The 17,832-nt window shown below is 41.9% G+C and overlaps 1 protein-coding gene across 1 annotated transcript; it reads right to left on the reverse strand.

Annotated features, from left to right (window-relative positions):
- Positions 1-633: 633 nt before the first annotated feature.
- Positions 634-16,483, reverse strand: KCNMB3 (potassium calcium-activated channel subfamily M regulatory beta subunit 3). The gene is made up of 4 exons (XM_036444027.1): positions 16,422-16,483; positions 12,267-12,458; positions 7,467-7,665; positions 634-1,103 (listed from the first exon to the last, which is right to left on the reverse strand). The coding sequence occupies exons 1-4, from the start codon at positions 16,481-16,483 to the stop codon at positions 1,035-1,037; spliced, it is 522 nt and encodes a 173-aa protein (XP_036299920.1). The 3' UTR covers positions 634-1,034.
- Between the last annotated feature and the right edge of the window lie 1,349 nt (positions 16,484-17,832).

Here is a 17,832-nt window from a genome sequence, read left to right on the forward strand (position 1 = left end):
CAGCGCCATTCCTTTTGCTTAGGTATGTTAATATTTTAGATATGTTAATATCACAGCCATGCTGGCTAGCATAAAGTGACAGTTATGAGCCATCAGGAAATCTTCTGACTTAATTTTTACACAATTACATATAAGTTTTAACAAGGAGGACATAAAACAATAAAAGCAGTTCCTTTTACATTTAGTATAGTTGGGTAACTGATTTTCACTACCAACTGTAGACTCCATTCCTCAAGTTGATAAGTATGGAAAAGGGCTTTTTAAACGTATTTTGTAAGCTATTCAAGTCTATGAATCTATCTGAAATCATATTTAATCTGTCACGACAATAATGTGGTTAAACTAAGAGACATGTACATTTTTTAAGTGAAAATTTTTTGTTAATACTTCTAAGAAAGGAGGCAGAAAACCAACTTTGGTATTTTCTCAAAATATCTTTAATAAGACAACTCCTTAATTCTAGTGTAAATTTCCAAAAGTCATTATTGATTTTATAAGAAAAGGCCCCTTTCCAGATTTAATTTATGTTCCTATAAGTGATAAGAGAAGTTGGCCTTCATCTGATTTCTAGGAGTGTTTTTGGTTATGGAACCTAAGTTTCAAATGCAATCAGTGGTTTAAATATGATTTCAGCCTTGGACATAAGTTGAATAAAACCTAAAAGAATGTGTCCTTTTGGAACATAACCCTTTAACATCTTGGGGAATGTGGCACTACAAAAAGAAAACAACTAGCACACAAAATGTTGACTTTGGGAATTTTAAAAAGTAGCTCCTACCACCCTTTTTAGCCCCACTTACTGTAGGAAATCGATCTCTCTATATTTTGTCATTCAATGAATTGAAGTTCTGTGGTATACTGCATTCGTTAGGAGAAAATGTTTTTAAATGTTCTTTTAATGATGGCCCAAAAAGTATTTGACACAGCAAGATGCATGTGTTATTGTACTGAGAACATAGAATAATAGTGTCACTAAATTTAAGACCTCTTCCCAGTCTTGCTGTTCTGAGCAAGAAGCTCGGCCTGTGACTGCACTACTGTTTGTGCTCATCAGAAACTGTCAATGTCTGCTTTTCTTTACCTTCGTAGTCTGTAACATCACACTGTTTATTAAAAAAAAAAGAAAAAGAAAGAAAACGGCTTTGACTTGTGTCCACATAATCCTTGGTGTTCTATATATTTTATATTCTAAACAAAAAAGTGTGGTAAGTATATTTTGCCATCTTTTGAATGCTTAAAAGCAAACCAGTATTGCTAATAATGAAATTTTAGCTGAATTTGAGTTCTTGCCAATAATGACTGAGAAACATTGGATGAAAACCTAAAACTATTATGCCTTCAAAGTCAATTTTTCTGCCCCAGTAAAGTGATGAATATTAGAGATATATCTGTTTAAATATTAACTTCCTTTAAGCATAAAGAATTATATGCATGTATTTTAAACAGAAATACATGTATACATATACCTAGATGCATAAGTGTGTATGTGTAAAAGGACTTTTTTTCAAGTCTCTTGAAGAACAGAACCTAGAAAGTAGGTTAAAAGCAAACTGGTTTTGCTTTTAGTTAATATAAGCTTTGCAAAAGGTAAGTCTGAACTTTTCTTGCACCCATAATGCACATGGGCATTGGCACTTAGAACTTCTAAACCATTAACAGCAAATAATTGCTTACATTTTGTTTAGTTGCCAAGTGATTTTGAATTAATATTGTCATAAGTTGACTTTGTTCTCCAAGCATAATGCCTCTTTCCTGAGATAGACCAAATAACCACTTTTATCAATGGAAAACTGTAGGAATTCAAACACTTGAGGTTTCAACACTTTCACACACTCTAGATTTCAAATTAGTGGTTTCTACTTTGTTAGGAGAAAAATCCCAAGAATTGCATATTGTTAGATGGGTGTCAAGCTTATTAAGAAATAGAATAGAACCCGGCCAGTGTGCCTTAGGGTTAAGCATCGACCTATGAACCAGAAGGCCACGGTTTGATTCCCAGTCAGGGCAGAGCCCAGGTAATAGGCTTGATCTCCAGTGTGGGGGTGTGCAGGAGGCAGCCAGTTAACGCTTCTCTGTCATTTTTTATGTTTCTATCTATCCCTCCCTTTCCCTTTCTCTCTGAAATTTATACACACACACACACACACACACACACACACACATATATATATATATTAATGGAATAGAAATGTGCCCTTCATTTAAGAAAACTACAGAAACTCAACTTAAATATTTAAATATATATAATTTCATTACCGGAAAGTCTGGTGTACAGAAGCCTTTAAACAGCACATTCTGGACCTTACAAGCATATCATATTTAGCTAAGACATGGTGGGGAGGATCCTCTCAGAGCTTCCTACCCTGACCCCTATACCAGCTGTCCAATGAAAGGCACAGAGGCTGACTGAATTCGTTTTATTTTTAATAAGAATTATATACATTTGAGGTCTACAATATAATGATTTGAAATACAGAGTGACATGATCACTACAAACTAGTTAATGTATCACTTCACAGTTGCTGTGTATGTGATGAGAGCGCCTGAAATCTACTCAACAAATTTCCGGTACTCAATACACTATTAACTATAGCCATCGTGTGTACTAAATCTCTAGGTTTATTGTTCATCTTATAACTGAACATGTGTGCCCTTTAACCAACATCTCCCCATTTCCCCCATCTCCCTACTAATAACCATCATATTACTCTCTGTTTTTATGTATTTGACTTTAGAGTCCACACAAATGCAGTGGAACACAGTTTTTCCCTTTCTGTGCCTGACTTATTTTACTTAATATAATGTCTGCCAGGTTCATCTGTGTTGTTGCAAATAGCAGGATCTCCTTTTTTTTTTTTTTTCTTTTAATCCTCACCCAAGGATATGTTTATTGACTTTTTAGAGAGATAGAGAACATCAATAGGTTGTCTCCTATACATGCCCAACCGGGGACCAAACCTGCAACCTTTTGATGCACGAGACATCCCAACCAACTGAGCCACCTGGCTGGGCAAGATCTCCTTTTTGAAGGCTGAATGATATTCCATTGCATGTACTTATACACACATTATATATCACCACAATGTCTTTAGTCTGTTGATGGGCTCATAGGCTATCTCCATAGCTTGATTACTGTGAACAACGCCTCAGTGAACATAGGAGTGCAGGGATCTCTTGGAGGTGCTGATTTCATTGCCTGTGGTATGTAGCCAGAAGAGGGATAAGGCTGGCTGAATACTGAAACTTAGCAAAAGATGGTTATCTCCTAAAAATTTTAAGCACCTCTTCTAGTGCCAGAAACTAAGCTAGATGTTTCATATACTCTATACTTTGTGTATCCCTTTCAATCCCCATGAAAGAAGAGATGATTCCCATTCTAAAGATGGAAAGAGAGAGAAGCTCTAACAATTCAGCTGAATTGCCCAAAAATTTGAAAAGTGGTGATTATGGCCTACAAATCACACACACAGACACATTCTCTCCACTATTCCACACTAGAAAGAGGAGAACGTGCCAAAATTGTGCAAGTCAATGTTGCTCAATTTTATTATTCAGTTTAGTAATTTATGACACAATTTCTAAAAGGCATTAAATTGGCTTGAATCAAAGTTTTTTGTTTGATTGCATCTACATTAAAAAGATTGCTTCAAAAGTCTCATTTTTCCTATTGTCCACCATGTAAGATATTTTAATAAAATTTTATAGATACTTTAAAGCACATTGGTTTTCAGAACAAACTGTTTTCATCTCATATTCAGCTTGATCTGGAAAGTACCCGTTGGGAGGGTTTTATAACATTATTTTATAACCATGTAGACTCATCATTTAATATAAGGACCATTGTTGAGTAGCCACATGGGACTTTTCTGTGAGGGGGATTATCTGAGATGAATGCTAAATTCCATCCAGTACAACTTATCCCTCCTTCATGACAAATTTCTAGCCATCTCTTTCTCACCAGAATGTACACGAAGAATAAAATGAGCTTTCGGAAAGCATACCTGTACCTGAAAGAAAAGTTAAAATGGTATATGATAAAGTTAAATATAAATAACTCTAAACTTAATGGATTTTCTAGGTAGTGGCTTCCCTCCTTTATCACGAATGGTGAAGTGAAATGGTAGGGCCACACTTTTGGGGATTACCAGATTACAATCTTCCTATAGTGAATGAACTGTTCTTCACCAAGAATTTTCTTTTATTAATTTTCTTACAGAGATAAAGGGAGAGGGATAGAAAGTTAGAAACATCGATGAGAGAGAAACACTGATCAGGTGCCTTCTATACACCCCCCACTGAGGATGTGCCTGCAACCAAGGTACATGCCCTTGACCAGAATCAAACCTGAGACCCTTGAGTCCACAGGCTGACACTTTATCCACTGAGCCAAACAGGCTAGGGCTTCACCAAGAATCTTTTTGAGAAATGTTTTAACGTGAATTGTATGGCATAGGACAAGGCTGGTCGTCCAGTGCTCCATAGGTTAAATAGCCCCATTATTTATTTCCACATTGACAAGTTCTAAGTAGAGCTGAAATTAAGGACAGCTACCTTGAGCGCATTTTGCTATGTAGGAACAAGAAGTGCTTCATTGGCTCATGTGGGAAGAGATTTGGAGTAGAAAAAATGGTGAATTTGTATGTATTTACAAAATAAATAGAATACATGGGAGACTCTTAAAAGTTTTTTCTTGCCTGGCTGTCATGGCTCAATAGTTGAGCATTGACCTATGAACCAAGATCACAGTTCAATTCTGGGTTAGGGCACATGCCCCAGTTATGGGCTCAGTCCTTAATAGTGGGTATGCAGGAGGCAGCCGATCAGTGATTCTCATCATTGATGTTTCTATCTCTCTCCCTCTCTGAAATCAATAAAAATATATTTTTTAAAAAGTTTTTTTCTTTCCCATAGCATGCTTTACTGTCTCTTCATGGTTAATTTGTAACCAGTCATAATCAAATCTTCACATGCAGAAACTATGGGTGTCTGAAGGCCAAGACTTCAGTTTGGCCACCATCCTAAGATTGCTCAGCTCCTTCGATGCTGTTCTGTATAAGGTGCTTTGCCACCTGCCTCATCTCTGAGTGCAGTGCTGTACTTCTCACACAGGAGAGACAGGTACTGTGTTAACCGCACCATACCCACAATCAGGGCGCCACCCAGCAGCGTCAGTGAAGGCCAGAGTAGACAGTAGAAGATAACCATTTGGTCATACTTTTTTATGAGAATAACATCTTCAGATTGGCTGCCTGGAGTGTAGAAACATGAAAAAGGAGTCCCGTTTATGTGATCAAAGAATTCCTTTACGTCCAGAGCCCTGATGAGCAAGTCATTCCTGTCTCGGTGGCACTTGGGTGTGTAAAAGCACTAGGAATGTGGAGGAGGAAGAAAGATGAGAACACTCTTAGCAGTATCAAGCATGTAACAGTTTTCATTCTGAAATAGCTTGAAGCTATTTGGGAGTTTCCATCTCAAGGTGATGATAATCCACCACATAGCTCAGGGGGAAGGGTTGGCAGAGGGGCACCGAATGAAATGGCCATTTCCAGGCATTAAGCGAGGGCATGAGGAAGTATTCTTAGAGTCAAGACACTGCAGAAGAGACCATGGCCAACTTCAAAAGGACCACGCTCCTGACATGCAGGTCCTCAGCCTCTTTCTGGACAGTAACTCAATCCATTTGTCCATTCAGCAAATATTTATTGAGCTCTATGTGCTTTCAACACCTATCGGTCCCTCTATTGTCTTTGTCTTGATGTCCTGTAGTAAAATCTCTCCATAAAGGATTAGCATATTGAGGCTTTTGTCTTGGGCCCACACAGCGGGACCCCACCTGGGCTCTGTTTCCTGGGAGGCAGAGCCAGTGGATAAGGGACCTCTTTCTATCAGCTGATTAAAAAAAAAACAAAAAACAAGATTGAGGTTTATTATCACACCCACTGGACACTCCAAGCATTGTGCCGATGGCCTTTGAAAATGTTCGAGATCATGCCAAAACCAATTAGGCTCAGTGGACATAGCATCGGCCTGCGGACTGAAAGGTCCCAGATTCAATTCCAGTCAAGGGCATGTACTTTGGTTTCAGGCACATCCTCAGTGGTGGTGTGCAGGAGGCAGCTGATTGATGTTTCTCTCTCTATCCCTCTCTCTTCCTCTCTAAAAAATCAATAAAATATATTTTTTTAAATGTTTGAGACCTTAAAAATTATTACATCCAAGCCAAAACCAGTTTGGCTCAGTGGATAGAGCATCGGTCTGCGGACTGAAGGGTCCCAGGTTCAATTCTGGTCAAGGGCATGTACCTTGGTTGCGGACACATCCACAGTAGGGGATGTGCAGGAGGCAGCTGCTCGATATTTCTCTCTCATCAATGTTTCTAACTCTCTATCTCTCTCCCTTCCTCTCTGTAAAAATTAATGAAATAAATTTTTTTAAAAATTATATCCGAAATAGAAAAGAAATCATCAGATTAAAATTAGTGATTAAGTGAAGACAACAAAATGTAAGGTGTCAACTAATCTAATACAACTTAACTGTGATTGTTAGGTGTAAAGGTACACTTTAAATCATATGAACCAATTGAGCAACTTATTAAAATCAAAATTGTCCTGGCCAGTATTTCTCATTGATTAGAGCATCAATCAGTCCATGCACCAAAGAGTCGAAGGTTTGATTTCCAATCAAGGGCTGGGTTGCAATTTTGATCCCCAGCTCTAATCAAGGCATGTGCTGGAGGCAATCCATGTGTCTCTCATCATTGTTTTTCTCCCTCTCTCTTCAACTTTCCCTTCCCCTCTCTAAAAAACAATGGGGAAAAAATATCTTCAGGTGAGTATTAACAAAAATAAAATAAATAAAATTTATAATAATCCTTTAAATTTCTCTGATAAGAAAAATTACTTGCACCTAGCCAGTGTGGCTCAGTGGTTCAGTGTTGACCCATGAACCAGGAGGTCACAATTTGATTCCTAGTCAGGGCACATGCCTGGGTTGCAGGTTCGATCCCCAGTGGGGGGTGTCAGGAGGCAGCCGATTGATGATTCTCATCATTGATGTTTCTATCTCTTTCTCCCTCTTCCTTCCTTTCTTTTAAATAAAAACATATTTTTTCAAAGAAAAAATAACTTGCTTGATTTCAGGTGGACTGTGAGAACCTTGTACCACTTTGATAGGATGGGGATGGGACCTCCAAAAGTAAATCTGCACAGAAATGACCCTGGTCATTGGCTCAGCCTATACATTTCAGACACCAGCTTATGAAATTGAAATTTCTCCCCTTCCTGTTTACCCCATTTTCCCTCCAAGAATGTTTTTTGCTTCATTTATCCTGATTTGACCACTATCAAAACATTCACTAGAAGGAAACAGATTTATCCCCAGAGGCTGCCCAGGGTACTGCACCCTGCTGGGGACAGTTCTGGCATGGGAGGGTTGCTGTGATGAGAACTTTTTCATTAGAACATCACCTTGGAATTGATCTGCACAGCCTCTTCATTGTAACGTAGGAGAGCTTTCTGGCCCGAATGGGTGAGGTTCACCAGCACCTGAAGACAGGGATACGTGCCCTGGCCTTGGCAGGCCACACCACAGGTGAAAGTGCAGCCCATCCCGTCGTCCGTGATACGTGTGAGGACAATAGTGCAGTTCGCCTCTTCTCTCTGAGCGCTCCCATTTGAAAAAAATAAAATAAAATCATGATCTTCACCCTCTAGAAAACTTAGTTTTATATTTCTAATGTGCTAACCTGAGGCATTTGTCTATTTTGAGGAAATGTAGGACTATCATAGAAAGCACACAGTGAGGACACAGAGACGGAATAAATAGTAGCAAATTGCCAAGCCCCATCTCAATTAGGACCCTCCTGGCATATTTCTCACTACACCAACCCTTAGATCAATGGTTTTCAAGCTTCAGAATCACCTGAGCGAGTTTGTTAGCATGAAGCTTATTAAAATGTGGATTCCAGCCTGGCAGGTGTCGCTCAATGGTTGAGTGTCAACCTATGAACCAGGACGTCACAGTTCGATTCCCTGTCAGGGCATGTGTTTGGATTGAGGGCTCAATCCCCAATGTGGGGTGTGAAGGAGGCAACCAATCAATGATTCTCTCTTATCATTGATGTTTCTATGTCTCCGTCTCCCTTTCTCTCTGAAATAAAAGTATATTCTCTATTTCATTCCCAGAGATTCAGGTTCAGTTGATCTGAGTTTAAGTCCAGAAATCTATTTAATAGTTTTAAGATACATGTGTTTGGAGAACCATATTTTGATCAATATCACTCTAAGTACGATAACCAAAAAGATCCACATCAGAAATCATATCATCTGCCATCTGCCCAACTGGCGTGGCTCAGTCAACCTAGGTTCAATTCCTGGTCAGGACATAAGTCCGATTGCTGGCTCAATCCCCAGTGTGGGCCTGCAGGAGGTAGCTGATCAGTGATTTTCATCATTGATGTTTTTATCTCTTTCTCTCTGCCTCTTCCTTCCTCCCTGAAATCAATAAAAATATATTCAAAGAAATTATATCCTAATGCCTCATCATCTTAAAATGCACCTTTTGGAAGAAGTCCAACCATTGGGCTCTTAGTCAACACAGCCTCCAAAAGTTCTGATAACGAAGTACAATTCCATTTACCTGCTCCGCTTCCAAAGAGGCAAATGCAAATCATGCAAGCAATATTTCATTAGAAGCTCACTGTGTTTTTGCTGTCAGTAATTCCTTGAGGTCAGGACCTACCTGCTACTCATCTTTATGTTCCTCAAAGCCTAAAACACAATGCCTCTCGCGTAGTAAAGGCTCAGTAAGTGCTGTGCTAAATTAAATTTTATTTGGAAAACATTCCTTGAGAATCTGGGTATGTGACAAACGCAGATTGACATAGGTGCAATGAGAAGTGGTAGATACATTTCCATGAAGACCGAGGTGAGGCTGAAGAGAACGGATATATATGTATGAACTAAGTGGAGAACAAGTGAGGGTAAGAGGATGTGTTTTGAATGTACAGGAGCAGCTCCTCATGCATTCTCACACTCACCCCCAGGTGGGTCCTTGTGTTTATCTCCTAGTGCCTTAAGAACAAGAAGTTAGAATGGCAAACTTCTATAAGTCAGACTATTTGAAAGGCATTGTTTAGCTAGCTGTATAGAGCACTCCCATTATGATCTTTGACCACCAATCATCATTTCGCTTTATCAATATAACAAACTTGAGACACATGGTGCAATTTAATATGATCCTAAGGCCCAGGAAATTAAAAAAAAATAATAACAAACAAAGCAAACAATTACTGCCAAAACCGGTTTGGCTCAGTGGATAGAGCATCCCCCTGGGGACTGAAAGATCCCGGGTTCGATTCCAGTCAAGGGCATGTACCTAGGTTGCGGGCACATCCCCAATAAGAGATGTACAAAAGGCAGCTGATTGATGATTCTCTCTCATCTTTGTTTCTAGCTCTCTATCCCTCTCCTTTCTTCTCTGTAAAAAATTCAATAAAATATATATTTTTTTAAAAAACAAATAATTACTGAATGTAGCCTAGAAAGTAAAATATTGGGCAAGTGAAAATACAAAAATGGAAAGGTTCTCTCACATGTTTAGCATTGGCCTGCTTTTACACAAAATTAATTTCTATACTTATTTAGATAATGTATCTTTAACTGTTTATAATTATTTGCTTATCTGTATTAGAACTTAAGCTCTCTAAATCCTCACTACGTGACAGATAAAACATGATTTGAACCATCCTCAAAGATTTCAGGAAGCTCCAATATAGAAAGCGAGATATTCTTTCCTATGCATGAGCCCAGGTGGAACCAGGGGTGTATTTCGGACGGGGGAAAAATTTAGCCTGTTCTTTCAATAGCATTGTGTGTCTATTTGTCTACAAATAAACACAATCCATCATTTGATTGGCGAATGTGAGTACAGGGAGTGGGCATAGGTATATCTATCACGCTTTAGGGTGTGAAACTTACCTCTGGTGCCACAAGTTTTCAAGGCAAGGAAGAGATAAGCACTCCCTAAATTCCTTTAAACAATTTCCAGAAATGCTTAGAAAAGTCAATTTTAAATATGAGCAATAGCTTAGTGCCAATTTTCAGGTGGTATCTCAAACCATCTCCCAAATATATCACATTTTTTAACAATATTCTGACCTGCACACAAACACGTGCACACACACATATTTATTCCATTTACATAGATATTCCAGATATCTATGCAGATTAGATAGAAATTAGATACATAAGTAGATATAAAGTAGAGTAACAGAAAAAGGAAAGTAGAAAGCTAGAATGAAGTCAAAAGTGAGGTGCAAACATGTGACCCGTATATCCTAAGAATCCTTATAATTATGAGAAATGGACAAATTTGACTTGCAGCTTCTTAGTAGCAAAAGCAACAAAGGAAACACAACCAGATATAGGCTGGCTGGTGACTGTTGAGTTAAAAAAAAAAAAAAAGTAGGTTGACCAAGAGCAGAGCAGATTCTCTGGTGCTCATACCAGGTAGAAAATTCCCCTGGAATCCTTCTAAGAGCAGCACTGTGCACTCCGGTGGATAGTCACCTCCACCTTATTGCCCAAATAATGTTAACATTGGAATGGCAGGAGATGAATCTAAAAAATTCCTTTTCTGTGACCTCTTTTCGCTGAATGTCTAGACCTGCCTTTCCCATTCCCTGTGGCCCTTGCATTCCCAGGGCTGCCCTCCCCCAAAGCACTCCATGTTATGTGAGCCATTCTCCAACTTTAAACAGCCCCGGTCCTGCCCTAATCAAAACACCCATCCCACCCCCCATCCCCTCGTTGCAGCAAGCTTAAGTCTTAGGAGGTAAGAAGTCTTTATGTCAGAATGACAAGCAGATTCTTTCTTGGTTTAGTGGCCTGGGGCAAGTTACTTTGGCCTTCCTGAGCCTCAGCTTTTTCATTTATAAATTTAAAATAATGCTTCCTTCCATCATGGGTTTGCTCTAGCTTTAAATAGAATAAAACAGAATATTTGTCATATTCTAATATATAAAAACCCAGGGTCTGTAACATACAAAATGACTGAAGGCTCAACTGACCGGAAGTCAGTGCTGGGTTGCAGTGGTGACCCAGCACTGACTGCCAAAGGGGTTGCAGATCAGGCCCAAAGAGAGGCCTGGACAGAGAAGCAGCATCTGATCCATAGCTTGGGTCAACCGCCATCTTCTAGACATCAGACTTCCTTCTGGACAAAGCCATGGTGGTAGGGTCTGAGGCAGAGGCAGTTTGGGGTGAGATCAGGCCAGCAAAGGAAGGCAGTTGGGGGCCAGATCAGACCTTCCAGGAAAGGCAGTTGAGGTGAGATCAGGCTGGTAGGGGAGGACAGTTAGGGGTGATCAGGCAGGCAGAGGCAGTTAGGAGTAATCTGGTCAGCATGGGGAAAGCAGTTAGGGGAAAGATCAGGGCAGCAGGGGAAGGTCATTGGGGGTGAGATCAGGCTGGCATGGGAGGGCAATTAGGGGTGATTAGGCAGACAGGCAGAAAGGTTAGGAGCAATCAGGCAGGCAGGCAGAGACAGTTAGGGGCAATCAGTCAGGTGAGCAGTTAGGAGCCAGCGATCCCAGATTATGAGATTGATATCCAATTGGAGAGGGTGTAGGCTGGCTGAGGGATCCACTCCCCCCGCCCCATGCACAAATTTTATGCACTGGGCCACTAGTCAGAAGGCCCTGATCAATCAACCCAGATCACTGGCCAGGCCTAGGGACTTTACCCATGCAAGAATTTCGTTCACCAGCCCTTGTAAATATTATATATTTAATAATGGTAATTATTATTACACATACCTAATAAGGAAACTACTTAAAAGAAAAGAAAGGGAACTCATAATTATTGAGCAGTTACTATGTTCCAAGTAGACATTACCCAACTCAAAAAACTCAGACTCCAAAACTTCTATTGTGCTCATGTAGAAGGCTTAAATTAAGCCTTCCCTGGAATATCTGCACAGTAAAGAAAGGATGTATTACCTATAAGACTAATTTGTGGATTCGTTGTTGGAAGTATTTTTGAGGTTGGGATTGGGGAGCAGACAAGAAATGTCTTTCACTTTCTTACCATCTCTTGCTCCACACCCAGCTGCTTCTGAGCACAGACCAAAGAGCGAGTGAGTATGTCATCCCTGTCCTAGACCACTGTCAGAATGGCTGCAGGAACCAACCAGCCTCCCCTCTCCACCACTGTGCCTGCATCTGATTTGAACTGGAAATGCTGGGTCTGTCTTTTTCCGATTCTTACCTAAGTACGAAAGGCTTTAGGATGGTTGTTCCAAACAAGAAGAACATCAGAACCGAGAAGCCCATCATTGTGAACCCTAGCAGCATGGCTCGGTCCTCTCCAGCACTGGACGGCAGCTTCTTGTGCCCAGCTGGTGGGTCTCCACCACCGTGGTCTGTATTTCTCTTCCTCCCTGAGGTAGAAACAGCTGTCCTTTGGAGGAAGTGGGGAAGAGATAGTTCTAAAGAAGTCAGTACATTTACCAACCCATAGGGGCTAAAATGTCGTAGAGGGGTGATCCCATTTGCTCCTCCCTAAGGGTTGTGAGCAGGTTCCATGCAATACAATGAGATCCTATGTTCAGAGCTTGGTAAAAAAGTCTATCTAAGCATGCAAAAATGGCCATAGCCAGTTTGGCTCACTGGACAGAGCGTCGGCCTATGGACTGAAGGTCCAGGGTTCAGTTCTGGCTAAGGGCTCCATCTGCAGTGGGGGGACATGCAGGAGACAGCTGATCAATCAGTGGCTCTCTCTCATCATTGATGTTTCTATCTCTCTCTCTTCCCCCTTCTTCTCTTAAAAAAAATCAATAAAAAATATGTTTTTAAAAAATAAATAAACATGCTAAAATGGTGTGTGATAATTTTTTTTCTTGAATGTAACAAACAAAACTAAGGAATGCTAGAAGTCTTCGGAGACCTGATTAATCAATGGCTAGAAAGGAATTACCTGTAAAAGTAGCTTTTGCTTTATGTAAGTAAATGTTATGAACTTGCTTATTTTGGGGGATTATTGCACATTCCCCCTGAAAATATTTGTTTGCATCACAAGGTCCACATTCCTACCTATGAACAGCCAGTCACAAGCAGAGGCCGCCCCTGTGGACAGGAGCCTCTTCTCCCGTTTGCCTTAGTCCCACCACTTCCTGTGAGCCGTTTCCTTGACTAGCTGTTCCCTCTCACAAAGCAGTTGAGACCCAGAGGTAATTCCATTTTAAGGGGCCTAACAAAATTTTAAGCTAAACAAAGGCAGCCATAATGGCAGAGATTCAAGCTCCATGGAATATATATTCTTCTCAAACATATATGGAACATTTATGAGACCTAACCACCAACTGAGCCATAAAGAAAGCCTCAACAAATGTCAAAGAATTTGAGAAAGTAATGTACTTTTTGTGTTTGTTTTATAAAATTGAAAAAATAGAAAATAAAAACCACCCACAATTCTACTACTTAGAGATAAAAGCTTAGTGGGCTAGTACTCTCCTCTATATTATTTTTAAACACTAGAAAAAAAATGTTAATCTTGTCTTTTTCACTTAATGTAAAAATATGTCAGCATCAATGCTTTGTAACTCTTCTATTGGCTACATAATAGTATTCCAACAATTGCCATAATTTTGTTGTTGTCATTAATCTTCACCCAAGGATTTTTTTTTCCCCCATGGATTTTTAGATAGAGTGACAGGAAGAGAGAGGGGGTAGAGAGAGGAAGATTGATGTGAGAGAGATACATCAACTTGTGCCCTGACCATGGCTAGGGAGTGAACCCACAAGCCAGGTCTATGCCCTTGACCTGGAATCGAACCTGCAACCCTTTGGTTCTCAGGCCAACATTCTAACCACTTAGCAACACCAGCCAGGACCCCACGTTTTCCTCAATCATTTCCTTATTGTTGAATATGATTTCTGAGATCATAAACAGCCCTGTAATTAATGTTGTGGTATTATAAGCACCTTTCATCCAAGGACCTCAAAGCACTTAAGAATGATCTAATGTTGCTTTGTAGCCAGAGATGAGTAAACAGAACTTTTTTTTTTTTTTTTTTTTTTTTTTTTTGCCAGCAAGCAATACACATCCACTTGTAACCAGAGTGTTACCAAGGGTTGTTTTATTCAATCAAGGCAGTACCCACCCCCATTCTGCTGTCTCCCCTGCAGACAGAACTGACTTTCACACTCCCCATACTATAGGTGCCTTCTGGCTTAGCCTGAAGCGAATTCGGTTTCAAAGCCCTTGAGCATGCTCATTTGGCTGGAATCCCTGCAGATGCCAACAGCCTCTCCCTCCAACACTCTAACTTGTGCAAAACGTGCTCCTTAGAAAGAAGCTGTGGTTCATCAAAGCTTGATAATTCATCTGATACTAGTTTCACATGTGTATGGAATTTCTAAGCATTGTGCTATGTCAAAGTAATATTTCCCTGTAGTTTATGTTGCTGAAGAGATTTGGGTCATTGTTTTTACCCTTCTATTTCTGTAATTATTTAACAACTTCTTTTGATTCAGGAAATGAGGTTAAGTCCACATGGTCCATCGAGTTTGGTAAGAGTAGAGAGCAATAATTGTGCATTTCAGAAGTGAATATAGGATGCTATATTGTTTTGGGAAGAACACAACTGCTCTTCTATCCGGTTAATTATGTTAAGAACTTGTTCCATTGCTAGTTTGCCATTTGATCTTCTGCCATACAGTGATTTGCTTTGTCTTTTTTCAAAATCATTCATTCATTTCTAAGAGACAAGTGTTTTTGCCTCTGTCTCTTTCCTCTTTGGTTCTGTCTTCCTTCCTCCCCAACCTCTCACATCCGTCAAACTCCTATTTCTCACTGTCCTGCATTCTGTCTCTCAAATACCCATGAGTGTAATTAGAGGGTAATGGAGGTGGGTAATGTGATGACTGGGATGATCTTTACTGTTTCCAACTCCCCTTCAGCCACTGACAAATCACCCAGGTTTTTGATAGAGTGAAATGGACCCCTCCCAGGAGGAGGCTGGAAAGCTCTTAATATCCCATTCCTCAAACACTCTCAGGCATTGCTCTTCTCTAAACGTTGGTGCCCACTTCTGATTTCACCCTGCCCCAAATCCAGGCACAGGCAGAGGGAGTGAAACCTAAGACTCTCAGCCCCTCTGCTTTGCATTCCCCTGGGGAGAAAAGAGGTCCTCAGGTTACTGTACATATCTCACCTCCTCCCTTAACAAGTGCCCTGGCTCTGGCCAGGTTTTCTCAGAGGCTAGGCATCGACCCATGAACTAAAGAGTCTCTGAGTTGATTCTCCGGCACATATCTTGGTTGCAGGTTCCCAGCCCTGATAGGGACACATTCGGGGAGCATGTTTCCCTCTCTTTTCCTCCTCTCTCCCTTCCACTCTTTCTAGAAATCAGTGGAAAAAATACCCTTGGGTGAGGGTTTAAGAAAGAAAGGAAGGAAGGAAGGAAGGAAGGAAGGAAGGAAGGAAGGAAGAAAGAAAGAAAGAAAGAAAGAAAGAAAGAAAGAAAGAAAGAAAGAAAGAAAGAAAGAAAGAAAGAAAGAAAGAAAGAAAGAAAGAGTCCTGGCCAGTGTGGCTCAGCTGGTTGAGGGCCTTCCTGCATACTGATAGGTTTCTAGTTCAGTTCCTGGTCAGGATACATATCCAGGTTGCAGGCTTGATTCCCTGGTTGGAGGCTTGCAATCAAAGTTTCACTCTCACATTTCTCCCTCTCTCTCTCTCTCTCTCTCTCTCTCTCTCTCTCTCTCTCTCTCTCTCTCTCTCTCTCCCCCCCCCCTTTCTCTCTCGCTAAATAAATCAATTTAAAAAATCTTTAAAGAAGTATGTTATCTCACTTCCCCCCTGAAGGTGGTTAATTACAATGGCTTAAAGTATAGACGGTATGCTGGCATCATGTAGGAGCATGCTAAGGCATGCAACGACCATTACTATCCCTTATCACTAATCCCATCTCATCGACAGGGCGATGAGGTAGAGAGAAATTAAAAGACTAGCCCACAGACATCACAATCGTCCAGCTGGTTAAGTGGTAGAGCTGGGGGGGTTTGGGATTTGGACCCAGGCCTGTGACTCCAAGGCTGGAGCATGTTTCAACCATGGCGCCAAATGCCGGCAGTCCTTTCCTCACTCCTTCACTCAACCGAGCACCACCGCTGTGCTGGGCCACGATCTAGAGCCGGGGAGCCAGAGGTGACGTTACAATGGCCCTGGCCTCCAAGGACTTGCAACCTGAAGGAGGAAGCGCAGGAGCACAGATGCAGCCCACACTAGTCAACGCTGCCGGGAAAGCCTCCAGGGTCCCCTGGGAAGCACAAGTGGGCACCCTCGGATCGAGGACACACCCAGACCGGCCACTTGTTCAGCGAGGTCCCCACGCCAGTGCGGGAGAGCCTGGTGGTGACTTACCTTCCCTGGCGCCGCTGGCCGCCCTGGAGTGTGATCTGAACGGGGATGCTGAAGGGCTGCATGAGGCCACGGGGCTGGGCAGCCTGGGCTCCTTTCACCTGCCTCATCGCCTCTGAGGCCGCAGGAGGAGCGGTGCGTCAGCATCAGCGGAAGTGGGGTCCCAGAGGGAGTCCGCAGTCCCCGCTGGGACACCCATGGAGAGCACCCCGCCTCCAAAGCTGCCACCTGGTAGTGTGCTGCGCCCACTTTCCTGGACACGTGGGAAGTGAGAGCAGGCCTGCCGGGGGCTCTGCAGATTGCGGACAAGGCTGAGCAGCCGGTTCCAGAAGCTCAAGACCCTGCAGGGGTTTCCTGCAGGCAGACCTGCTCCCCGAGTCTCCCCGTGCCTGCCTCCCTCCGCCTTGGCACCTGTGTTCCGCTTCAGCGGCCAGGCGCATCGCCATAGAGACCCATCCGCTAGCGCCAAGTTCTGAGACCCTAGGGACCCTAGGTAATTGGTGAGGGACACACTCAGTTCAGGGTTTATAAAAAGAGGAAATGTTTTGCACTGGCCACGTTTCCTCTTTCACAAAGTGCCTGGTAGAATGCAATATGAGAGAATGAACCTTTCTGGTGAATGCAGGGTCTAATTAAGAGAATGCTTCTGTACCATACGTGATTTACCAAATTTTCAGGACTCAAAGGATCATGAAATGACTCACCATGAAAACTATTTCATGCCCTAGCCGGTTTGGCTCAGTGGATAGAGCATCAGCCTGCAAACGGAAGGGTCCTGGATTTGATTCCAGTCAAGGGCACTTGCTCCAGTTTCAGGCTTGATCCCCAGTAGCGGGCATGCAAGAGGCAGCAGATCAATGATTCTCATCATTGATGTTTCTATCTCTCTCTCCCTCTCCCTTCCTACCTGAAATCAATAAAAATATATTTTAAAAAAATTATTTCAAAGGTTAAAATATCATCATATCTTTCTTTGATTACCTAAAAGGCATTTGGGGATCTTTTCATAATCCCCAAATTATAAACATTGATTATCATTATACTAGAGGCTGGGTGCATGAAAATTCATGCACTGGAGCAGGGGTCTTCAAACTACAGCCCACGGGCCACATGTGTCCCGCAGAGAAGTCTGATCCGGCCCGCCAGGTTTTTTGGGCAGTGAGCGCAGCCGAGGTGTTACAGTAGGAATTAGTAGTTCATATAGTCCGGCCCTCCAGCTCTCTGAGTGACCGTGATCTGGCCCCCACTTTAAAAAGTTTGAGGACCCCTGCACTGGAGGGAAGGGTCCCTCAGCCTGGCTTGCCCCCTCTCATAGTCTGGAAGCCCTCAGGGGTGGGAGGTGACCAGGTGATCAGGGGAAGGTGATGCTTCATCACACCTCTGCTGCTGCCACTGCTGGCAGCGCAAGCCTCAG

The sequence above is a fragment of the Pipistrellus kuhlii genome, unplaced genomic scaffold (assembly GCF_014108245.1).
Source record: "Pipistrellus kuhlii isolate mPipKuh1 unplaced genomic scaffold, mPipKuh1.p scaffold_m20_p_2, whole genome shotgun sequence".
Lineage (NCBI taxonomy): Eukaryota > Metazoa > Chordata > Mammalia > Chiroptera > Vespertilionidae > Pipistrellus > Pipistrellus kuhlii.